At 42.3% G+C, this 25,689-nt stretch overlaps 1 protein-coding gene across 2 annotated transcripts in view; it reads right to left on the bottom strand.

Moving 5' to 3' along the window:
* Heatr3 (HEAT repeat containing 3) overlaps nt 1-21,690 on the bottom strand; it is a 32,092-nt gene extending 10,402 nt beyond the window's left edge. For both annotated transcript variants that reach the window (XM_026392294.2, XM_026392295.2), the window contains exons 1-11: nt 21,399-21,690; nt 21,101-21,273; nt 19,120-19,207; nt 16,812-16,924; nt 14,832-14,941; nt 12,072-12,212; nt 10,174-10,451; nt 6,111-6,201; nt 5,845-6,002; nt 5,509-5,591; nt 4,738-4,874 (exon numbers count right to left, since the gene is read on the bottom strand). In XM_026392294.2, the coding sequence (XP_026248079.2) occupies nt 4,738-4,874; nt 5,509-5,591; nt 5,845-6,002; nt 6,111-6,201; nt 10,174-10,451; nt 12,072-12,212; nt 14,832-14,941; nt 16,812-16,924; nt 19,120-19,207; nt 21,101-21,273; nt 21,399-21,530 (1,504 nt within the window). In that variant the 5' untranslated portion in view covers nt 21,531-21,690. The remainder of the gene's footprint in view (nt 1-4,737; nt 4,875-5,508; nt 5,592-5,844; nt 6,003-6,110; nt 6,202-10,173; nt 10,452-12,071; nt 12,213-14,831; nt 14,942-16,811; nt 16,925-19,119; nt 19,208-21,100; nt 21,274-21,398) is intronic.
* Between the last annotated feature and the right edge of the window lie 3,999 nt (nt 21,691-25,689).

The raw sequence follows: 25,689 nt of genomic DNA, 5'->3' as shown, positions 1-25,689 counted from the left end.
TGCTTAGGGTCTTACTAAGTTGCTGAGGCTGTCCTCAAATTTGCAATCCTCTTCCTCAGCCTCCTGAGTCAAGAGGATTATAGGTGACACCACCATGCTTGGCTCCTTCCCACAAACTTTAAAGCTTATTAAATTTTTTGGTCCTTTCATTTTCAGATATATATTATGCATCAAAGTAGGGGATTTCCTGTAATTATCACAGGCCACAGAACAAGATAGATTTAGGATCAGATGGGCTGGGGATGAAGTCCTGCCTGACATTATGTGACCCTTGCCACTTCACTTTGGTCTCAGGTCACATGTTACCTCCTCAGAGAGGACTTCTGCACTTGCTGAGCCCAGCACTTCACACCACTCTGCTGTTAATGTTTTCTTTATAGCTGAAATTACATTAAACATTATGTCAGAATGCAAGCTCCACAAACAAGTGCCCCTGCCTAACTCTTCAGACCACTATTCCTAGGACCTAGATAGTGAACGGCATAAAGTAAGTGCTCAATGAACATATGCCAAACCATGAATGATCTGAAGAGGCCCCATAACCTTTCTAAATCTCAGCTTCCTCTCCAGGAAAAGGGGACAATAAAGTATATTTCCCAACATTTGGCACCTATTATAGGCTCTTGAAAATTCATGTGAGGTTGTTACTATTTAACTTTAAGAAGTTACCATATTGGCTCTTGGTTTAATGCTCCAAGAGTAGCCCTAAAAATTTACAAACTCTACATAAAACAATTAAGCTACAGTTGTGTCATGATAAACTTACTCAGTAAAAAAAAAAAAAAAACAAAAAACAAAAAATAAAAAACAAAAACAAATCTCAGATTCAATCTTTTCTCATTCTTTCTCAGGAAAATAACATTATCTTAGATCTAGAATGATAATCTGAACTAAACACCATTTTACATTATGTATAATTTGCACTTTACGGAAAATGCTTAGGCAATTTTTATTTAATTCATATTTTTGGCCAAATATCCAGATTTGGGGAAGGCACTTTAAACCTCCTTGCTTTTCAGCTAAATTTTCAGTAAAAGGTCAACAGATATGGTGTTGTCAGGGAAATTAGGTAAACAACAAAAGTTAGACAAGAGGTTAATTCAAAACGTCCTTCCCCTCAAGAATGCTACGCAATATCTAAGAATGTGTAGCAGGTCTAAATGTAGGTAAATAATCAGCGTAGGAGTAATCAAGAAGCAAACTGTATTTGTGAGTTTTTCAGACTTACTTTGAGCATTCTGAAAAGGCATCCTACATGGGATACCACCATTCTAACAAAAAAAAATAATAACTTTCTAATTACCAGAATCTGGGAAAACAGAAAACCCTAAATGATTTTAGAACTCATGTAATGGAGCAAAACTGACCAACTGACCCAATGCAAAGACACGACATAGCTAAGGATCTGATGTTTTGAAAATCAACAGCTTTTAATGAAGGAGACAAAGATACTACAAAAACACTTTTTATCCTTGATGTCAGCCACAAATATAATGTAGGTATGTACAGAGAATCACAAATTTTGTAGCTAATCAGGTCTGTATTCTGTATTTTAGTATCAAACATAAAACAAGCTAGGGCTGGGGCTGTAGTGCTCAGTGGAAGAGCACTTGCTGAGCATGCACAAGGCCCGGGTTTGATCCCCAGCACTGCAAAAACCAAAACCAAAACCAAAAGTTAAAACAAGTTAGATGGAAGAGCTGGGATTGTGGATCAGTGGTAGAGCACTTGCCTAGCAAGTGTGAGGCACTGGGTTCGATTCTCAGCAGCACATATAAGTACATAAATAAAAAATATAGGTCCATCTACAACTAAAAAAACATTTTAAAAAAAGAAGGGCTGGGATTGTAGCTCAGTGGTAGAGCACTTGCCTAGCATGCGTGAGGCACTGGGTTCCAGGCTCAGTACTACATAATAATAAATAAATAAAGTTACCGTGCCCATCTTCAACTGGGGGGGGGGGGCGTGGAAATAAGTTAGATAGAGTTATATGAACCTCATACCTTTAACTCTAAGTAGAGAAATTTAGCCTGTCCTCTCCACCAAAACTTTTCCAATAACGGTTTATAGTATCTATATAGAATCTCTAGGATTACATTATTTAATAAATCCCAAAGGTTTAGAAGGACTACATTATAATATCTTGTCTCAATACTGTGTGATTGTTTTTTAAATCAGATTTCATTCTAAGAAAATTTACTGCTATTCCAAAACAAATAACAACTATTATTATTTATTTGTTTTTGGTTCCAAGGATTGAACCCAGGGCCACTTACCCACTGAGCCACAACCCCAGCCCTTTCAGGTCTCACTGAGTTGCTTAGCCCCTCACTAAGTTGCTGAGGCTGGCTTTGAATTTGCGATCCTCCTGCCTCATCTGAGCTCTGGGATCTCAGGTGTGTACCACTGCACCCAGCTCTATTATTATTTCTGAACAACTTCTTAATTCCATTTCTCTGAATACCAATGTTAAGGGATACAAAAGCCACAGATAGGATACAAGGATAGACTCTGAGCAATGGGGACAGTCCAGAGACATTTTAATGGCAATCTTTCCCCAGCAACAACCTTCCCTGTTTGCAATCCAAACCCTTTCATACACGGGAGATCAATTAAAATTACAAATCACTGGGAATAATGGAGCCCACATCATTAGATAGGGAGCTTTTCAAAACTACTGATGTGACAGTGACCTGCAGTAGGTGATTTCTATAAAAATAACATTATAGCTCTCAGGAAATATTAAAACATTCTTAACCTAGCAGCACGTCATATTTCTGAACTTTTTTTTAAAAGATTATTGTTATTCTTTTAAAGATGGAGCTGGGGATATAGCTCAGTTGGTTCTTGCCTCGCATGCACAAGGCCCTGGGTTGAATCCCCAGCACCACAAAAAAACAAAAACGAAAAGTCATGAAACTGGAATTAATTTAAGATCAAAGTGCTTAGTTATATTTCCCCACAATTCAAAACACTCCCTTCTTCTCCAGGACTCAGCTTGGTGTGGTTTTCCTGTGGTCTGTGCATTGATGAATGTGCAGCTCAATGAGTGCACGCAGCCAGACAAGCCAGGACAAACACATCGAAGTGTTCCTGTCCGGCTGAGGCAGGTGCATTTACTTCACTTGAAACAAACTCCTCCTGCTGCTGGGGATGGGACTGGGGCACCTTGACTGGACTGAGAAATGGCTTGGAGGCAAGAGACGGGCAGCTTGTAGATCTAGGGTTGGGCAGGGCTTGGAAGCAGTAAAAGTCTGGGGTATGGCCTGTTCACCCGAGGCCCTGGCTGGGGACTTCCCTGTTCAGTCCTGCCCTCTGCTCAGACCATAAGAATGGGTGGATGGTTGTGGGCACCAGCAATATGGGCTCCTCCTTCCCACCCCACGGGACATCTTGCTGGACTGATGGGAAGCAGAATGCCTGCAAAGGTCAGTGAAAGCGTCCCCTACCACATGCAAGGTCTCTATGAAGGTTGGGAGAGAAATACGAAGCGACAGTCACTGCTGGGCCTGCTCAGGCTGACAAGCCTCTCAATATGCCACTGCTCAGAGGGACTGCGTGAGCAACTCCAGCTGAACCAGATGGAGTTAAAATGGGATTCTACTATAATAGACTATGAAATCTGCTAAAAGAACATGTATCAAACCCGGTACAGACAGGTCACTTAATCAGCCAGGTGTGATGGAGAAGAACGCTTGTAATCCCAGTGACTAGGGAGGCTGAGGCAGGAGGACCACAAATTCAAAGTCAGCTACTTAGTGGTGCCCTAAGCAACTTAGTGAGACACTCTATTGAAATAAAAGATAAAAAGGGATGGGGATGTGGCTTGGGGGGTAAGCATCTATGGGTTCAATCCCTGGTGCCAAAAAACAATAAGGGAGTCTTACAGAATCTGTACTGGTCCTAAGGGCTACCCAATTCATTATTGGACCAGTTAAATCCTGTTAAATTAAAAAATATATATGTTTGGGATTTTCCTCAATGGTATAGTACTTGCCCAGCATATACAAGGAACTGGGTTCAGTTTCTGGTACCACACACACAAAAAAAAGTTTAACCATGGTATGTTACCCTATCTAGGTTTCTGAGTACAAATGAAATTAATCCATTATCAGAGACCTGTAAATTAAAAGATTCAATTCCTACACTGCAAAAATGTTTGGAGAGAGAAACGGGTTTGATAAAAGCTAGGTGCAGAATTATGTGTGATTTTATACCATTTCCCACCTCTTTCCTTTCCCCAAGTGTCCCAGAGAATCTTTCTGAAACCAAATATAAGAAAATGGTGACTTGATTCTGGGAGAGAAACCACCTGGGACAAAGGAGTAACACGGTCCACTTTACATCCTCTAATAATTTTTGAATTTTGTTCCACATACAATGTATGTATTACCCAGTCAAATTTAAATTCCTATAATTAAGAAAAAAAATACAGAATTGCCAAAATATCTTAATGAGGACCTGATGTTATATATGATTTCAGCCTTAATTGTCCTGACATAATTGGAAATAATTATAATTCTAATAAAGAAGAAAACCGCCCCCCACCCCCCATCCCTGCTGGCACGCCTGGTCTGACTCTCACCACTGGTGACTGTAAACACACGCCTGCTAGTGACTGGGAAGGTTTCTGCAGGATTGATGATTAAACAACACACAATCACAAAGTCCACGGTCTTCCCCTTACAAATTCTGCTCTGTCCCAGTAGTCCTTCTGATCAATTCCTAAATATTTACCTGGCTGAGAAAAAAGAAGTTGTGACAGATGCTGTGCGAGTGTTTGGAGGGCTGGAACTCCTCCCAGATGGTCCACATCCAGGAGTGACACCAGACTCTGAAGACACACGAGGGCTCTACACTGAATAGTGTTCATTCTGCAAAGGGAGAGAAATGATGCGGCCTCTTTAAAATTTACCCAGCAGAACTCAGTGTTAACTTTTAACCTAAGCTTCAAGGTCTGACGGGAATATCTGTAAGTACAAGGGGGTCCGTGGGCAGGTCACAAAGAATTGTAAAGTGGGCTGTTAATCTGCCAATCAAACTATTCACGCACAGAGGGTTCTGATGTACACCGTTTCCTGAGCCATAAGGAACTTCTGGGTCTTGGGAGGGGTTAGAAATCTTTATTTAATGTTCTAACACTTCACATAATGACCAGCTTTTTGTAAAAATATATTTTTAATTGTAGATGGACACAATATATTTATTTATTTTTGTGGTGCTGAGGATTGAACCCAGGGCCTCATGCATGCGAGGCAAGTGCTCTACCACTGAGCTACAGTCCCAGCCCTGACCAACTTTTTTTTTAATATTTATTTTTTAGTTGTAGTTGGATCCAATACCTTTATTTTATTTATTCATTTTTATGTGGTGCTGAGGATCAAACCCAGGGCTTGCAAATGCTAGGCGAGCGCTCTACCACTGAGCCACAGCCCCATCCCATGACCAACGTTTTTGAAAAAGAAAAGTTCTTTAAAAAAAAAAAAAATTAAAAAATAAAGTTCTTACTTTCTAATCAAAGGTTTCCACGTAGGGTTCCTTGAACATAGGTCAAGTGCAACCTTGTTTGGGGAGGCAGTTTTCTCAAAAACCTAGGTTTAAAAAAGGCAGTAGGGCAAAGGTCAGAGATCGTCATGTTACACACGATTTCTTTATGAAACGTCTACACATTGTTCCAAGTAAAATGTTGAGGATGATCAAGAAAGAGTGATCTTTTGGCCCATTTCCAGGCCTGCTGGTTCTGTTCAAGCTGGAAGTGTGTGCTCACTGCTTGTGCACACAGGATGCACAGCTCTCTGAAGCCTTCCCCACACTCTGTCAGAGCCCAGAACGAAGGCGGCTTACCTTCTTCGGGACGAGGCAGTTGGTGAGAGCGGAGTGAATCTCATGGGAGAGGCAGAGTGGGGACAGCAGCTGCCCCCCGCACTCACTGAAGGAGCTCTCCATGCACGCATCGCTCTCGTCACTGCTGGAGAGCTCCTCCCACTCGTCGTCAGAGGGATCTGGGAAGAGTGCAGACCACCTGTAGCTGGATGCCAAAGGAAATCCCCTGGAAGCTGCCCGGCCCGGCCCGCCCTGGGGAAAGGTCTACATGTCAACTGGGAGCAAACCTTCACTGAAGCACATGTTGACGACAATTTCCAGAGCCGTCTGCTGAGCTGTCAGCACTGCTATGGTTTCTCTCAGTTCCTTGTCAGTGGGCTAAAAAAAAAAAAAAAAAAAGGAGAGGGGGGATGCCAAATTATTTTTGCATGAATTTTCTTAGCGAAAGCCCACTAGAAGACTTTTGCACTTGGGAGGGAGAATATGGGGGTGGGGTAGGTAGAAGAAAAGCTATGAAGGACTGAAGTACCAACAAGCATTCTCACTCCCTTGGCACGGTCTAGCAGGCCACTGTTAACTGGGATTCCATCTATCTGCATGGTTATTCTCTAAAGCGTTGCTTAGTGAGCTGGAGAGAACAGAGAGGTATTCAGGAATTTTGAACTAAATTCACCCTGAAACTTAATCTAATGTGTCAAGAAGTCAAAAATACTAAGATTAAAACAAAAGTTCATTTCAGACGCCAGGCACTTCAACACAGCAAACCTGCTTCAGGACACTGACTTCCTCTTGGAAAGACTGCATTAATAACACTGCTAAAAGCCTTATGTGACCAACAGAGCCTCGCCAGGGAGCACACAGCTTGCTTCCTGGCTGTTTTTGAAGATGAAAATAAATATTCCTTTAAGATTAAAAAAGGAGGAAGACATTTTTCTCTGAAAATATATAGCATCAAGTTAACTTCACCAATTAACATTTCTTAAAATGGGTATTTAAATTTATATACTTAAATTTACAAGACCTAAATTCTTAAATAACCAATGGAAAAGTGAAATAGACACAATGATATTCCAAAAGACTGTATCCACTAAAGACAATGTATACTTTATTGTCGAAATGTTTCTAAATTTTAGCAGTGTTCTAATCATCTTCATGGCTGTGTAACCTTCCATTAAATGGATACACTGTGACTTACTAAGCACTCACTCCACTCGCATAAAATATTTCAGATTATAATAACCCTTCAGATTCTCAGTTCTACCTCTGTAGATTTAGCCAAATCAACCTACCTACTTACCTGCCTTCCTTCCTTCCTTCTTTTCTTTTTGGATAGATTCTCACTAGGTTGCCAAGGCCAGTCTCAAATTCCTGGGTTCAATTGATCCTCCTGCCTAAGACTCCTGTGTAGCTGGGACTACAGGCACATGTCATTGTGCCTGCCTAACCAACTTTGGATCAAAAAGCTGGGGCTGTGGCTCAGCAGTAGTGCACTTCCCTGGTGTGAGTGAGGCACTGGGTTTGAGTCTCAGTACCGCATGTAAATAAATAAAACAATGGTCTATCAACAACTAAAAAAAATATTTAAAAATTTTTTTGGGAAAAAAAATTGTACTATACTGAACATGTACAGACTTTTTCCTTGTCAATATCCCCTAAACAATAGAACAATAATATTTACATTATACCGAGTGGTACAAATAATCTAAGGACTACTGAAAGCACATGTAAGGACATGTGTAGGCTGTATGCAACAATGATGCCATTTTATATACAGGACTCCAGCATTTGAGGATTTTGAAATCCAAGCAGGGTCCTGAAACCAACTGATCCCCTGTGGATACGGATGGCCAAATGGACTGGGATATCTTAATTCCTCAGACAGACAGACATTGGATCCAAGGGTACAAGCACATTGATAAGTCCTAGACACCATCTCATTTTCCTTTCCAGGATGCTCCCATTCACTTAAAAACCTCACTAACAACTTCTTTGCCCAAGAATTTAACTGCAACTTTAAGCTATGTCCTTTTAAAGAAGAGGAGGGGGTCAGTCAGGGTGGCACACACCTATTAATTCCAGTTACTCAGGAAGCTGAGGCAGGAGGATCCCAAGTTTGAGGACAGCCTAGGTAACTTAGTGAGAAGTGAGAACTTGAATCAAAATAAAATTTTAAAAAAGGTCTGGGGATGTAGCTCAGTAATATGAGTGTTTTTCTAGCACTGACAAGGCCCTGAGTTCAATCCCTAGCACCACATGCACACACGTTCACACATATACAAACAAAAAACAGCAATTTTCTAATTTAATAGATGTAACTCATGGATTCCTACATTTATGTTCCATTTATTACTACTAACAATGTAAGTAAAATTGTTCCTCTTTATGTGTGTGTGATACTCAACAAAACTTTGTCAGAGTAGATTCAAGCTAAAAGAGACTTGTTGCCCTCTTCTCATGTATGTAGAATGCCTGAAGATGAGGCTTAGAATTAGAAGGAAATTAGGTTCTACTTTATGTAACTGCTGCTCAGAACATTTCTCTGCTTATTGTTATCAAGCTGACAAAAAGAATCAATCTAGAGGAAATGTTATGACATCTGAGATTTGCTTTCAAGTAACCACAGAGAAAGGGGAGAGTGAGTGGGAAACAGATGAAATCAAACAGATTACAACAGGATCAATGATAACTGTGGGGGCAGGGGAGGGGGTACTCTACTTTGGCATGTGTTTAAAAAAAAACACACATTAAACAGCTTTCTTTATATATTTGTGGCTATGCTATTAAATGATGTGATTAAGGGTTTTAATTCTAAAAGACTCCAGCAGAAACCACTAGGCAGCGTAAAAGACCACAGCTGACTCCACATCTGTATTCCTGGCATGCGTGAGCATGGTGCTAGCACCCCACTGGCACTTGGCGCTGGCTCGCTGAACCGCCAGCATGTTAATCAGCCAGGCCACTCAGGTAGGTCAAGTCTTTAAAAGGCAAGTTTTGCTGAAGGAAACACTGCACTTTATGAGCACATTTTGTGTGTGTGTGTGAACCCAGGACCTTGAACATGGTAAGCATGTTCTCTACCACCGAGCCCCTCTATTAAACAAACAAACAAACAAAACTCATATAAAAATAAGTGCTCTACGTAACAATATTTACTCCCTAAGGAGTCCCTGGGAGCCAGGCTGGAGACGGGCAGCAGCACACTGGAATGTCCTCTTCCTACCCATGCCAGGGGCCTTCACCAGGCTGCTGCTCTCTTTGCCTTCTAAGAAAGCACAGGCACTCTGTCCCCAAAGCCTTCTTAGCCAGCCGCCTCCTCTGCTCCAGGCAGGGATGAGACGCAGGACTCTACAGAAACCACTCCCTCAGAAATCTAGGCCCGGCCCTGTCACTGTTCTTAGCACAGGCCTCACGACCACCGCTGTGTGGCTCTGTCTTCCTGAGTCGGAAGAGGTCCCTGAAGACAGGCACCGTGTCTTCATCATCCATCCTCACCATCAGGAGCACAGTCAAGGGTAGAGCACGAATAAAGCTCGATCCTCTGTCCTCCAGCCCATTTTCTTTCCTCCTCCAGAGAAATGTTCTCCCAAAGTCTGCTGAAGGTTTGTCTTGGCTGAAATGGTTCCTGACCCCGACTCACCCTCACCCTGACACATGCCCACCCGCAGAGGCAACCACAGTCGTCCAACCTTTGCTCGTCAGCAGTGGGCAGAGGTTGGGCCTGTCATTCCACTAAGGCTAAACACTTAAATAAGAGAGACCAGAAAACAAGGGACAATCTGGCAAAGAACAAATTCCTTTAGTTTGAAGACAATCTGGGAGATAATGTGGAACCAAAGAGAGAGGCAGAAGATTTAGGAAGACAACCTTTTTTTTTTTTTTCTTTTGGTACTGGGGATTGAACCCAGGGGTGTTTGAACACTGAGCCACAGCCCCAGGCCCTTTTTACTTTGAGAGAGGGTCTCGCCAACTTGCTTTGGGCCTCACTAAGGTGCTGCAGCTAGCCTCAAGCTTGCAATTCTCCGCCTCTGCATCCCAAGTAACTAGGATCATAGGTGTACCCCACAGTGCCCTGCGATAACTGGGTTATTTCTGAAGCATTCCAAAATAATTGGTCTGTCTCCTCTGAGATTCTCTCCTGCATGCAAATTTCATTTAGGCAAAAGTTTTTTTTTTTTTTTTTCCCCCTCTCTTTGGGAGAGACTTCTGATGTTCTAATGAGAATCAAAGGGAAAATATGACTAACTTTTATTGAAGTTCACTTTGCTACAGTACTTTTCTGTAAAGCTAAGGATACCTGTTGAAAGAAAACTGCTATATTAGTCCATGTTTTGGAGCATCAATCTGACTTACTGGAAGTAGATCGGAAACAAACTTTTTCCTTCTGACTTTTCTTTTGTGAGGAATTTCTTCCATTTCAATGTCTTCAATCAAATCATCACCATTAACATTCTTTAACGTTTCCTCCGTCTCTGCCGCAGTCTTTAATCTCTGAGTTTCAGCCTCCTTCATCCGAATAACTATTTCGCCAGCATCCATTTCCAAGACTTCGGATAACATCTTTAGTATGGCATTTATGATCTCTGCCTGACTCTTAGACGGAATGACGTCCTTCAGATTCCAGATTGTGCCTGTGAAAAAAGGAGCACAAGGACACGGCCTCGCCTGTGAGTCTTACGGGGACTCTCGGGTTCCACAGGCTGGTTCTCCAGGCTCAGGCGTCATTTTGAAATGTCTGGACCCCAGTCCCTTTGTTCAGCTTTTACTAACTGTCAAAAGGTCCCGCACAGAGGCGGCACCTTTGTTAGGACTCTTGACCTTCACTTCCTGCCTCGGCACACAGGCCTTTCTCTAATTCAGACCTATCAGCAGACCCAGAGAAGGCCTACCAGGTTTCTGGTGAAATGAAAACCTGAGTCGCCTTGTTTTCTTTCATCTTAACCCACATTGCTCTCCTGAGCAGCTTTTTATATTCCAAGAGAGGAACGGAATGCACCAAAACTCCAAGATCTCACATACAAACTAGAAAGCAGGTTCCTGGCATTTTGCTTATCAAAACAGAACAGGAGCTGCCATTAAGTAGTCAGATAAATGTCTTTGAAAAATGACTGCAATAGAATACTGAGGGAGAAGAACTGCAAGTTTGAGGCCAGCCTTAGTAACTTAGCAAGACCCTTTTTTTTTTTTTTTTCTTTTTGGTGCTACTGGGGATTGAACCCAGGTGCTTTACCACTGAGCCACATCCCTAATCCTTTATATTTTTTATTTTGAGACAGGGTCTCCCTAAGTTGCTTAGGGCCTCAATAAGTTGCTGAGGCTGGCCTTGAACTTGTTATCTTCCTGCCTCCGACTCCTCAGTTGCTGAGATTATATGCGTTTGCCACCATGCCTGGGTAAGGTGGTAAATTTTATGTTATGTACATTTTACCGAAGTTCAAAAAAAAAACCACACACAGCTGGATGTGGTGGTGCACTCCCAGTGACTCAGGAGGCTAAGGCAAGACAACCTGGATACCCTAGCAAGACCCTGTCTCAAAATAAAAAATAAACAGAGTTTGGGATGTAGTTAATTCCCAGAACTGGGAGAAAAAAAATGTAAAAACCCACAAAAAAAACCTCTAAGATAAAATGACCTCTGCAAAACCAAAGGGCAAAAGGAAACACATACAGACGTTGTATGTAATACATTAATACTCAACAGAGCCTCGGGGCGGTTCTTACTGCTGTATTCAGAGATACTGGGATGAAAAGGAGGGGCAGGAAGAACTCATGGAAAAGTAAGTGCTGTGTCTTGGATACCTGGAGTCAATCTCTCTCTCTCTCTTTTTTATATTTATTTTTTAGTTTTAGGTGGACACAATATCTTTATTTTTTTATTTTTATGTGGTGCTGAGGATTAAACCCAGTGCCCCACGCATGCCAGGTGAGCGCGCTACCACTTGAGCCACATCTCCAGCCCCTGGAGGCAATCTCTTAAAGCATCGGTGCATAATTAAGAGGAGGTGCTGATAGAACATGTCTTTATCAGACAACAGCAGTTTGTCACAATCAAAACAAATCTCTTTTAACAGACTTCATAACTATGGGCAACTACGTGAATTAAGGGTCTTCACTTAAATATACAATTTCAGGACAGATGTAAACACAGAAAACCCTAATGCGATGAAATGAAAGAAAGACTGAACTTTGGGTCCCACCTCTATTAAAAGTTACCAAGAAAACCCACACTGTCTCATTTGGCTAAATGTTACCTGCTACCAATGTCTTTAATAAAATGTACTCCATGGAACTGACAGGACAGAGCATTGCCGATTCTAGCACCTGCAACGCTGTAGCACTGAAAGATTTCAGGAGCTCTGGGTTATCTTCAGTCACTGTCTGCAAACAGTGTGCTAGAAGACAAAAAATGCGATACTTAGAAACAAGGGAATTATGACTCGGATAATTTAAACCAGTACAACTCATCAAAAGTGTGCATCTTTAAAGCTTCTGTAGACATATGTAGCTTTGTAGGATACATACACTTTACCTCAAGAATGGGAAATGCAAATAAAGCCTTCCAAACTCTCCCTGCAGTACACGATCTTTTTTCCCCTAATTCTTTATAGATGTATACTTTAATTAAATAAAATTTAAAAGGCTCTTAAATGTAGCAAATTTCTAATAATTATAAATGTTTTTAATGGTTTAACCTCAATTCATATACTTATCATGGATCAGTAGCACACAGCTTATGGACCAAATGCCAGTCTATGGATCAAATTCTTGCAGCTGTGTTTTTGAAACAAACCCTAAATTTTGGGAAACTCTGGCTTCCTTTCAATTCATCATGATCTTAAAAGCTAGAATGCTTTCTAATGAAATGATAATTCTTTGAGAAAAAAAATCATTTTTCATAGAAATATGAGCAAATTGAGAGATGGGTAAAACATTAATTGCTGTGTATTTCATTTAGCACTTCTTCCCTTACATTAAAACAAAACAATGGATTACAACTTGCATATTACAAAACATTATTGCTACCATAATACAAGTTCAAAAGAAGCTATATTAATATACAGGATAGGATCTTATAAATTTACTTTATTACATCTAAGCCTTGTTTAGCTTTTAAAACAAAAGTAAAGACATTTTTAAAAAACAATCATGACTTTAGTTAAATACAGAAAGAAAACAGTCTAATAAAATACAAAGTAACTTTACTCCAACACATTCAAAAAAGCCCACTAGAGGAAAAAGAATAAACAAACAAAATAAACAAACAAAAATTCTACAAGAGTAAAAGTACAAAGATAGTTTTTCTTTTAAATCTTAAAAATTCATTTTCTTAAAATTCTCTTATAATAAAAACCATCCTAAGATTAAATTACCTACAGATTTCCTAAACAGTTTAACTGTTTTTTGAAATCCTCATTTTACTTATAAAACTACCCCAAAGGGTTGAGGATATAGCTCAGTTGGTAGAGTGCTTGTATGTAAAAGGCCTGGGTCTCAGCACCACAAAATAAATAAAATAATAAACAAACAAACAAAAAATTACTCCTACCAGATTCCATTTTGAAAAGTTCATTTTTAAATTTTTTCCAAAAGTATTTATACTCTTTCCCCCTTTTTCTCTTCTCTTAGAGCCAGGCATGATGGCGCATGCCTGTAATCCCAGTGATTTAGGAGGCTGAGACAGGAGGATTGCAAGTTCAAGGCTAGCCTCCACAATTTAGCAAAGCCCTAAGCAACTTAGTGAGACCCTGTGTTAAAAACTAAAAAAGGGGGCTGGGGATGTGGCTCAAGCGGTAACGTGCTCGCTTGGCATGCGTGGGGCACTGGGTTCAATCCTCAGCACCACATAAAAATAAAAAAATAAAGATGTTGTGTCCACCGAAAACTGAAAAATAAATATTAAAAAAAAAAAAAACACAAAACAAAAAGAAAAAACTAAAAAAGGCCAGGTGCGGTGGAGCATACCTGTAATCCCAGCAACTCAGGAGGCTAAGACAGGAAGATTGCAGGTTCAAAGCCAGTCTCAGCAATAGTGAAGCCTTAAGCAACTCAGTGAGACCTTGTCTCTAAATAAAATTAAAAATAGGGCTGGGGATGTGGCTCAGTAGTTGAGTGCCCCTGAGTGTAATCACCAGTTTAAAAAAAAAAAACTAAAAAAGGGCTGGGGATGTAACTCAGTGGTAAAGCACCTCTGGGTTCAGTTTCCAGTATGTGTGTGTGTGCATGCGTGCGTGCGTGTGTATATGTATGTATGTGTGGTGTGCGTGTGCGTGTGTGTGTGCGTGTGTATTATCCATTAGAGCCAAGAGAAGCAGAGAGCTTTTCTCCTTGCCAGGAGAAAGGCAGAGTTAAATAAAAGGACAGCTGGATACCTGCAAAGCTCTTCATCAGCTCCACCCAGAATTCTGTAGAACTGCCCACCCTGCTGAGCCAAGGGTCCCTCATGGCTCCAGTCCAACATACAGAAGGTGGGGGACCACGGCAGTTGAAATTGTTGGACTTCGTACTCCTGCCCCATGAAAGGGGCAGGCCTGAGTGAAAGTTCAATCATTCTATTCCTCTCTCAAAAAGCAAAACAAAAACAAAAAGAACAAAACAAAACAGCACAGGCTATCAGTTTTCTGCCCGGAGTGCGAGACAGTGCTACAAGACATTTAAGTAAGTTTAGACTCCAATTCACTTTGGATCAAAGGCCTGGAAGTTGTGGGTTACTGTTTTTCATAACTGGAGATAAAACTTCAAAATTTAATAAAGGCTTCTAAGCAATAACAGTCTAGAAACCACATATGCTCGTATAATTATCTTCCTCCCTTTCACAGCAAAAAGCAGAATTAAATGAGTAAGTAAAGAATTAATCACAGATTTAAAAAGATTCAGAGCAGAATTCCTCGGCCACACATTCATATGCAATGAGACCCAAACTGCTCCTGCAGAATAAGCATGCTGCTTCTGAGTACAAATTTTTGAATAAGGTTACACATGTATTTAATAAATGTCACCTTTTCTTCACTTACCTACTGAAATAGCCAGGTCAACATTGGTGGAAAACCTACTTAAATACTTTAATACAATCTCCAAACACCCTTCTTTGTTGAATATAGATACTGCTCTACTACTGCATTCACTAAATTGAAGGGGGGAAAAAAAAGTTTTACTATTCACATTTTAACATTAAGAAATCAACCACAAAAACCCACACACAGAAAAACAGAACCAAAGAGCTGGCATCAAAACCCCCCACTTGATAGATAAAGTAACAAATGCCCATTCACATTCACTGCCCATGAAAACTAGTTGTCTAGTTTACTTCCATCATGAGTGGACTTTAGTCCATCTCTTTACCATGGAAGTTCCCTTACAGCAGTTTAGACTGGAGGCGATTTAGAAATCATTTAATGCAATTCTCCATTTTACAGATGAGAAAACCCAGGGTCACACATCTCATTAGTGGCAGTGACGGCCCAGTTTTCCTGGGTCCAGCCTGCTATTCTTTCCACGCCAGCACAATAAAAAAAGCTCACGTAAGGACGAAAGGTTTCTTTTCATAGAGAAAGCACAGATTTAAGAGAAATTTATATTTTATCCATTTCATCTACAATTATAATCTCATCAAGTAGAATATGCAATCTGCAACAGAGATAATTACTCTAATAAATAATTACATTTGAAATTACACTGCCTTTTAATAAAAGAATCAGAGAGCTATCAATGTTACTAATGAGCATACACACTAAATACAGGGTAAACAGAGCTGATTATAATAATCTTACCCATGTTTCCTCCGTACATACCACATACACACAGGACATGCTGATGGGGCCGACAGAGCTGACTGCATTATTACATTAAAGCTGTTCTCCAAGAACAATATTTTCTGTCTGTCTATTTACCTTCCTCCCTCTAATTATTGTGGCACTGAAGTTAAGCCAGGAAAACAAGGCATACATGAGTAAAGATAATGTGAAACAGAATCTATGAAACAAAAGTATTAACTCGAAGGTAATTATTTATGAGAGTAAGTATCTCTATTGCAAAATGATAAAGATAGGGCTCATAGGTGTTTGAGAAAGAGAAATCACTTTAGACTACATTCAGGCTATTTTTCTAAGTAATTTAAAAAAAAAACTTTCCATGTCAATGATTTACAGGGGTTGGAGGTATACCTCCCTGGTACAGGGCACGCTTAGCATGCTCTAGACCCTGGGTTCAGTACCCAGCATTAATCAACCAATGAATTATTTGGTGCACAGAAAATAGCCCCCATCAGTTTGCTCCAGTGCCATTTCCTTACATCCTATCCCCCAGTATTTCTGTTGGGATTCTCATGGCAGGTTTAGGATGAAATCACAGGCCAAGTTCAGACTGCTACGTAGATAGCTTTACAGGATTCAATTTAATGTATTCTAAGAAACACCTGTGCCTTTCTGAAATAAGGAACTATGACAGAAACCTGTTATAATTATGGTCATAAAAAAGGGGAGAAAAAGCAAATCAGTTTGTTTCTAGCCACTTTCATTCCTAGCAGCAGGTATGCTCTACCCCAAGGGCACTAAAATCACGGAATGGAAAGTGTCTTCTTCCCACTGGGGCCAAAGGACTCTTTTTGTGTATGTACTTCACACTCAAATGATCACGGCCAGGAAAGTGGAGTCAGGCACCAAAGCTTATGGCCCTCCTCTCATTCCTGACACCAAAGCAGGTAGGCACTGGGGTGACAGTGTGCAGGCAACTGCGGCCTGGGACAGGAAGGAAGGAGCTGAGGCACAGAGAGGAACATCAGGTGCTGATGGCGATGATTCCTCTTATTTTAGTCAGTATCGATAACTGGAGGGATGAGATATAAAATGAGAAAAGGTGCACAGAAGCTATGAGGAAGAGGAGGGCAGGATGGCTGATCTCAGGTCACCCGATACGTCATGGATGCACTGGCCTAACCCCGGGGAGCAGCACAGAGCAGCCTGGCAGCAGGAGCAGCACATTGAAAAGCATCTTACCATATATTCCACAGCACGTTCACAGCCTCATTAGCTATGTTCTCAATAGAATTCTTGCTCTGATCTTTTTTCTCCTGTGGAGACATCTCATTTGAGTCCAGTCCAGCACTACACTGCAACCAAATATCATGATTAGCGCCCTGGTTCAAAAGAATAATTAAACAAATAGTGAAGAAACACAAAAAACAAAACATTGGAAACGACAGTGGTTAACAAGCCTATCCATTCTCAGAAGCACTACCACTCCCACAACCTTGCATCCCTTTGGCAAGAAATATGGACAGAGGGCTGCGGCGGAAGCTCATTGGTAGAGCGCCCGCCTCACACATGTGAGGCATTGGGTTTGATCCTCAGCACCACATAAAAATAAATAAACATATTGTGTCCAACTACTACATATATATATATATATAAAAATACGGACAAGAAAGGTTCTTAAATCATTGGCAAACTAGATAGAAAACATTCACATTTTAAAATGCAAGAATAAAACCAAGATAAAGTATTGTAGCTTATGTGAAAAAACAGTAAGAAAGGCAAAGAAATGTTAAGAGCTAGCTCTCTATAGCACCTCTTGAGGCACCATTCTAAGCACCTGACATATATCAATTAAGTCATTTAATCCCCACAGCGAACCTTGGAGGTGGATGACTAGCATGCCTAACCTCATCAGATGGCTAGGAAACTGAGGCGCTGGGAGGCTGCTGAAGGTGCAGCTTAGCATGTGGTGAGGCCGGTCCAGAGCCGGCATGCTCTACCACTCTGCAACCGCAGCCCATAACAAGAGCTTCTCAATCTAGGTCTCCTCTATCATTCCCATATTTGGATCAGATGATTCTTTGTTGTGAGAAGACCCTGCATTAAAGGAGGGTCAGCAACATCCCTGGCCTCTATTCACTATATGCCAACAGCAACCCTTACCCCTCCCCTCCAAACTGTGACAATCTGAATGTCTTCAGATGTTGTCAAATGTTCCCTGTGGAGCAAAATCACCCCCAGTCAAGCATCATTGCTCTAATAGAAATAATACTGATGCCTGGCATCAAAACAAAATCTTGGGCTGGGGCTGCAGCTCAGTGGTAGAGCACTTGAAGAGCACATGTCAGTCCCTGGGTTCAATCCTCAGCACCACATAAAAAATAAATAGAATAAAGGTATTGTGAAAAAAAAAATCTTAAAAAAAAATAAGGTTTTAAAAATATGTTTAAAAATAATGTTTTCTATCTAGTTTGCCATTTAGGTAGCCTTAAATGAAAGTTAATAGTTAATATAGAATAGTGGACTGGGGATGTAGCCCAGTGGTTATACACTTGTGTAGGAGGCACAAGGCCCTGGGTGAATGTGAGAGAGAGTGTGAGTGTGTGTTTGTGTGTGTGTGTGTGTGTGTGTGTGAAAGTGGGCATTCCTTAACAACCAAACTGTACCATGTGATAAGAATGGTGTGATATTAAACATAAGAACTCAACACGATCTTCGTTAGTTCATAAAGTCTGTGTCCTGGCTCTGTCATCTATAAAACGAGGATAATAATACCTGCCTATTATGGCTTGGATATAAGGTATCCCCCCAAAACTCCTGTGTTAATCCAGGAATATTCAGAGGTAAAATGACTGGATTATGAATGTTATAAGCTAATCAGTCCATCCTAATTTGAATGGACTGAGTGGTCAACATGGCATGATGTTCTGGTCCGGAACAACGAAGCCCGCTGACTATAGACTGGACCTCTAAACTGAGAGCCAAAATGAATTCTTCCTCCTCTAAGTTGTTCTTGTCAGGTATTCTGGTTACAACAACAAAAAGCTGACTAATCCACGGCTGAAGCCTGGGGGTACAGTTCAGCGGCAGGGCACTTGCCTAGCATGCACTGGCCCTGGGTGTGATCCCAGCACTGCAAGAAAAAGAATCCTGTCTCACAGGATTGCTGTGAGGATTAAATTAACATGCACAACATAAAAACAATACCTGGTACATAAGATGCAATCAACACACTCTTAACTATTTTCACTGTATAAAATTTGAAGTCTAAAAGTGGATATAAGGTATCTGCATAGTTTTAGGAAGGTCTTTTCCAACTATCATATAAATATAAGGAAACAGGGTCAAAATAAGAGAGATTGGGATCAATGATGAGAGTAGATCAGTGTTTCCAAGCAAATAAACAAAATTTCTGTAGGATGTTTTAAGGAAAGACAAAGAACACCAAAATACTTAAAAAAAAAAAAAAAAAAAAAAAAAGTCCATCTTAGCTTGCTTTCAAAAAGCGACGTTTGGAAGCTGCCATTCAGATACCTTAAAAACTGCATACCTCTTTTAGCAGTGCCACCAGAGGAGTCATGACGTCCTTAGTTACCATGTCATCGCAAATTTCAAAGCCTCCACAAGCACTGAGGTTTCTACATAAGAAGTTTAAAACATGTTTTACTTTCATATCACAAGCCACAAAATACTATTAGGCCCTCAAATTAATTTCTACCTTTAACCATATGTACATTTTACCAAAGGAAATCTTTATTATTTCTGTCATATGCTGCAAAACCAATCCACAGAATTCCACCTGTTCTCGTCCTTATTCTACTAGATGTAAACCACTAGTTATTCTACTAGATATTCTACTAGATGACTTTATTATTTAGTAATTTAACTGAGGTAGCACACAGGTGCTTGGCTAAAGGAAAGGGAAAAGGAGAAGACTTTAGGAAAGTGAATAAATTACATCTTGTATGAAGGGACCATTTCTTGCAATCAAGACTGCAAGAGGGGTTGGGGGTGTGGCTTAGTGGTAGAAGATTTGCCTGTCATGTAGGAAGCCCTGGGTATGATCCCCAGAACTGCCCAAATAAGACTACAAGGGCAAGAGCAGGTGAGGCTACTGGAAATTACACAGTCTGAAGCAGCCCTGGCTACATTTAATTTTAATTGAGAAAACACTGCTTGCCTTCTGAATGCACAGCTTTGTACCAGCTCTAAAAACATAGAAATAAAGTCAGAAGATGCCCTTAAAATATTCCAGGTGCTCCCGGTTTGTATTAGGAGGAATGGTAGGGCTTTCCACATACCACTTTCTCCCCAGAGGTAGGATGTTCAACCACCCTCTATCAAGTGGGCAATTCCCACTCATCCCTTAATCTCACCTCAAACATCATTGGTTCAGGATTTTCTTCCATGAACTACTAGTTATATCCTCTCAAAGAAAGCATCTTTTGCACTTCCTACTGATTGGAATTGCACACTTAATGTAATTGTTTGGTTAATGCTTGTCTACCTCAATAGATATTCATTAAGTAAAGAAATTATGTCTGCCTTCCTCATTACCCCATGCCCAGACCCTAGCCAGTGCCTGGCACATAATAGGCATGTGATACAAAATTGCTGTCAGTGATGGAAACATAAATAATACATATACACCGAAATGTAAGAACAACAAGTCATTACTTCTACTCTTGCCCCCCCTACAGTCCATTCTTTATACAGCCACCAAAGTAAAAAGACCATGTCACTCCCCTGCTTAGAGTAGGTCCTTTGGCTCCACAATACCCTCCACTTTATCCAGCTCTCCCACCAGGGCTCCTACAATTCCCCACTCCTACTCTACTGAGCCACACACTAACCCTTCTGCTGTTTAACCACATCAGTCAAGCCGTGTGCTGCCTCACTTCTCTGCTATTGCCAGTCCTCTCATGGGGAATGCTCTTCCCCCTATTTCCCCATGCCTGGCTCTTTCATTCTTCAGGTCTCAGTTCACAAACGTCCCTAGAAAGCACCCAATTTAAACTTCCCACCGGCAAATCATCATTCTCATGTTTTTCCAGAGCACTTCTATCTAATATCATCTATTTATCATTTTACTAGTTTTCTCTCCCCATCAACGTAACTCCTGCAAAGATAGGAACTTGGCTGTCATGCTCAACGCCCTGCCTGCACTTAGACCAATTCCTAGCACAAACTGGAAGAAGTCAGACAACTGAGTGACTCTCTGGAGGGTTCAAGGAGAGGAAGAAATGAGAGCCAGGTTTGAAGGCAAGGAGCCTGGCCAGGTGGCTGCTGCCAACCGACAGATGAAATGCAGGGGTCCTGGTGTCCTCTGAAGTCTAGATGGAGCGTAGGTTCACATCCCCCAGACTCCTGCCACTGTGCGACCAGGAGCAGGTTTTTCGCCCTTCCAAGCGCCTAGGAATGAATCAAGGAGAGTGCGTGCCTGGCAAACATAAAGCGCTGGCTGACCGCTGTGAGCCCAGGCTCAGAGGACAGCAGCGATGGGCACCACCCCGGACCCTCTCCCGGCTCACCTCAGCGCGCCGGCCGCCGTCTCCCTAACAGCCAGGCTGGGGTCGAGCAGCAGCGGCCCGAGTCGGCGCACAGCATCGCGGCGAGCCAGAGCCGGGAGCACCGGCTTCTGCTGCACCAGCCGGGCCAGCCCCGCGCAGGCGCACTCGCGAACCTCGGCGGTCGGGTGCTGGAGCTGCGGGACAGAAGCAAGGTGTCAGGGGACGCAGTGCGCACGCGCCCGGGGCTTGGCGCTGGAGCTCGGTCTGCCCCAGCCCAGTACCCGCTCCCCGGTTCTGGCGGTGTTCTCGCCTCACTCACCTTTTCCAGCAGCTCCGCCGCTGGCCCGTCGTCATCTTCTTCTCCGTTCTCTGCTGCTGCCGCCTCGGCCTGACAGTTGCCGGTAGGGGAGAACTGAGGTCGCTTGAAGCGTTTCGTCCGGCTCTTTCCCATGGCGACGCGCGCTGTGGGGATGGACCGAGAAAAGAAGGCAACAGCAGACTGTGGGGGCTGCGGAGCTCGTGATAAGGCCTCGTCGCTGAGGGGTATTCGTGTTCTGCTTAGCTGGGCCGGGTGACGGCCCGAGCACACATGGAGAAGGAGCGCGCATGCGTGCGTCGCGTTGGCGGCGAGGAGGGGGCTGGCACGGGGATTGCGCAGGCGTGTGAGAGGGTGTGGGCGGGGCCACTCCTGGCAGGAGGCGGAGTCCTGTGCTTTCTCCTAAGAATGTCAGGGTCTCCGCCTCCATCCAATAAATGCATAGCTTTTAGGTGAGCCCTGTAAGGAAGGAAAGTTCCGTCTCGCGGTAATCCTATCCTCCAGGAGTTGACTGTCTACCAAGGGAAATAACATATTTCCAAAACATATTTTAGAAAATAATTCCAGAGATGCAGTTCCCATACAGAAACGCAGGCCTAGCAAAGATCTCCTTTAAATATAAGGAAACTTTGGCGCTACCAATTTATGTTGATAGGATTTTTCCCTAGATCTCTCTTATCTGGCCACAGGTTCTGCGTCTTCCTAGTCCAAGTTACTGTCTTCATTTCCATCCTACCCACCCCCTATCCACAGAACAGTTGTGTGACATTTTCAAAATATCCCTCTACTTTCTCTTTATTTTCACTCCCTTGCTTAAAAATCTTTCAATGGCCATAGGCACCTTCACTGATTTTGTGGTCAGGGATAGATCTTTGGTGCTGGGGATTTAACCCAGGGCCTTGTGCATGCAAGGGGAGCACTCTACCAACTGAGCTATATCCCCAGAACCAGGTCTCTCTTGAAACAGTTTATACCTTGTTCCTTTGTTACAAAGCACAGGTCAAGATTAAAGTCGTGAAACACAGTTTCTTTGTGTAGCTGTACAGTTACCAGCTTAACACCACACCATCCTGTGAAGACAAAATGAACAGTTTCCACACATCACTGTATTTCCAACACTAGCCCAGGGTCTGGCACAAAATTGCATACAACTTCTTGAATGAATGGAGACTACATAAATCAGAAATCTAGATGCTAGATGAAGTAAAATGATAAGAATTTTGAAGAGATAAAACCAAATTCCTGCTTTTCTCTGTGGGGATAAGCAAGAAAAAAAAATTGTTCAGAAACCATAACTGGTGCCTGGTATGGTGGTGCACCACTGTAATCCCAGGTACTTGCAAGACTGAGGCAGGAGGATGGCAAGTTCCAAGCCAGCTTGGGCAACTTAGCAAGACCCTGTATTAAAATAAAAAAATAAAATAAAAAGGCTGCAATGTAGCTCAGTAGTAGAGTGTCCCTGGCTGGGTTCAATCAGGAAAGAAAGAAAGCTAAATACTACCTTGGACTTCTGTTTCTCCCCCCTTCACATGTTTGTAATGTGATCTGCTCTGCAGAACATGCTCTGCACCACTTCCTGAAAACCTGACAGTCCCTTTTGTGGCTGCAGAATCCAGGTGGCCACAGCACCCTGCTATGTAGGGCCAACACCTCATCTCCAGCCAGAGAAGCCTCTTCAGCCTTCCCAAAACCACATTTGGACCATTCTTTTCCTAAGCCTGGGGAACTGGAGAGCTCAGCAAACTTCCACTGCTCCCTCTGACATGGATCATTTCCACTTTTCCGGTGTACAGTCTCAGATCTATTTACAATTGTAGGGACTTGTTGTGGGAGGGGAGGGAGACATTAAAAAAAAAAAAAAGATGGCCAGCCCATTGGACCTGGCCTGTTGTCCTTACCCTCCCTGCTGTTCCGTTAGATATACCACGCTTGGGCCCTCCGTGTATTTCATGTCCTCTGCGACTCTCTTTTTTAGAGTTGTCCATGAATTGTCATCAAAGATGTGGGTATAGGGGGCTGGGGCTGTCGCTCAGTGGCAGAACACTTTCCTAGCACTTGTTAGGCACTGGGTTTGATCCTTTGCACCACATAAAAATAAACAATAAAATAAAGGCGTGTTGTCCATCTACAACTACATTTATTTTTGTTGTTTTTTTTAAAGTATGTATGTAGGGGCTGGGAGGCAGCATGCACCAGGATGCCTGAGTGCTGCCCTCACTAGCCTGGGAGCTCCTGGGAGGAGGGCCATGGATAGCATTTGTATTAGCAGCACTCGACAGCTCAATGAAAGTCCCTGGGGCGTCCATTCCTGCTGTATGGTTACTGCCCTCTGTCTCAGCTGGCCCTACACAAAATGACCAGGCAGTCATCAGCAAGAAATGTCATTGCTGTCAGTCCTCTGCAAGATAGATGATGGACTCTGGTTATTCCAGATCTGCCACCAATGAACTGTAATGACCAAGGGAAGCTTTCTCCATTCAGAAAGACTTTGACGGGTCTCAAAATATCAAAGGGCTGGGAACCATTTTGATCATTTTTTGGGGAAAAAAAGGAAATTATTTTTGGAAAGAAAATTGCATGTTGACGGCCTCCTGAGCATTTGGGACAGACACTATTGTTGCTGACCTCCCATCTGGGCCTCAATTTGCCATGGCAGGTATGATGATAATGGGATTACTGATAGCTAGCCCAAGAAAGTCCACTGCAAAGGAACCTGCTGCCCACTAAATGTCACATCATTCATTCATTTAATAAATATCTACTGCTGTGTGCTTCCTATGTGTCAGGCACAATACTGGGTGCTAGGGATAAGGAGATAATTAAGACCCAGTCTCTGATGTTAACACAGCTACTATACAAGTGAACTGTTAAGGAAGATTATCCTAAGCTTAGAAGTGAGGAAAAAAGATGATTGCAGGGCCGGGGATGTGGCTCAAGCGGTAGTGCGCTCTTCTGGCATGCGTGTGGCCCGGGTTCGATCCTCAGCACCACATACCAACAAAGATGTTGTGTCCGCTGAAAACTAAAAAATAAATATTAAAAAAAATTCTCTCTCTTTCTCTCTCTCTCTCTCTAAAAAAAAAAAAAAAGATGATTGCATATTTTTTAAATGGGCCCAGGTTTGACCTGTTGAAGGATTCTGCAGGGCACTACTATCCAGCAGAAATTTCTACAATGAGGAAATTGTCCTCTACCCTGTCCAGTACAGTGGCCACAAGCCACATGTGATTATCAAGCACTGGAAATGTGGCTGGTGCAACTGAGGAGCTCCATTTTCAATTTTAATTAATTTTAATTTTTAAACAGGTCTTTTATTTTCAATGGTGGCTCCAGATTAGTAAAACAAAGCTTTAGAGCAGTGGGTCTGAACCAGGGGAAATTTTGCTCTCCAGAGGAAAGATGGCCATGTTTGGGGATGCTTTGGAGGTGCCACTGGCATCTAACAGGTAGAGGCAGGCATAGTTGACATGGTGGGCTGGGAGGGACATCCTGTGTATTCTAGCATATTCAACAGCACACTAGATACCAGGAACAACCCCCAGTTGTGATTAGCCAAACACATCTTCAGTGATGGCCATATGTCCCTTGAGAGGCAAAATCACCTTTGGTTGAGAATTGCTACTCCAGAGTAAAATATGAAACTGAGGGAAATCCTGAATAAGTCCGTTAATTTCACTTCTTTTAGTTTGAATTTCACACTCACTAATTTTGGAGGTCATGTATTACTAATTTTGCATGAGCCTTGGCATCCGTGGCACCTCTGACGTGTGGATCATGATGGTAATGGTCACCTGGTTACTTTTCATGAACTTGAAGGCTGATGTGGTGAAACCACTGACTCTTCACTTGGGCCTGTGTAAGTGTTCAGTGGATGACCTCTCTGATGTCAGGAGGCTGAAAATTCCACCCTCAGATCATGGTAATGCTGCCATTTTCTAACCATGTGCCCTAGGAAAACCTGTGAAGACTGATTATGCATTCACAGACCACTGGTTACTTCACTTCCAATCACCTTTCCCCCTCCTAAAACCACTTAGCTTCTTTATCTTATGAATCTCAGGGAGGAGGCTTTGAGAGTTGGTCTCTGATCTTCAAGCTTGGCCACCTTAATAATAAACTGGCGCCCGCTACCTTGGAGTTTCTGTTGAGTTCTTGCGGGGGATTCAGGGAGAATTGGCGCCAGGAGCCTGGTGGAGGGAGTGTGTTCCCGGGAAGTGTGTGTAGTGTGCCCGCGAGAGTTCGGGAATACAGAGTTGCTGTTTGAACCTACAAGGCTTTGTGGCAGCTCAGTTAT

Source organism: Urocitellus parryii, chromosome 15 (assembly GCF_045843805.1).
Source record: "Urocitellus parryii isolate mUroPar1 chromosome 15, mUroPar1.hap1, whole genome shotgun sequence".
NCBI lineage: Eukaryota > Metazoa > Chordata > Mammalia > Rodentia > Sciuridae > Urocitellus > Urocitellus parryii.
Note: the sequence above shows the minus strand (reverse complement) of the source record. Positions and strands in the feature narration are given on the sequence as shown.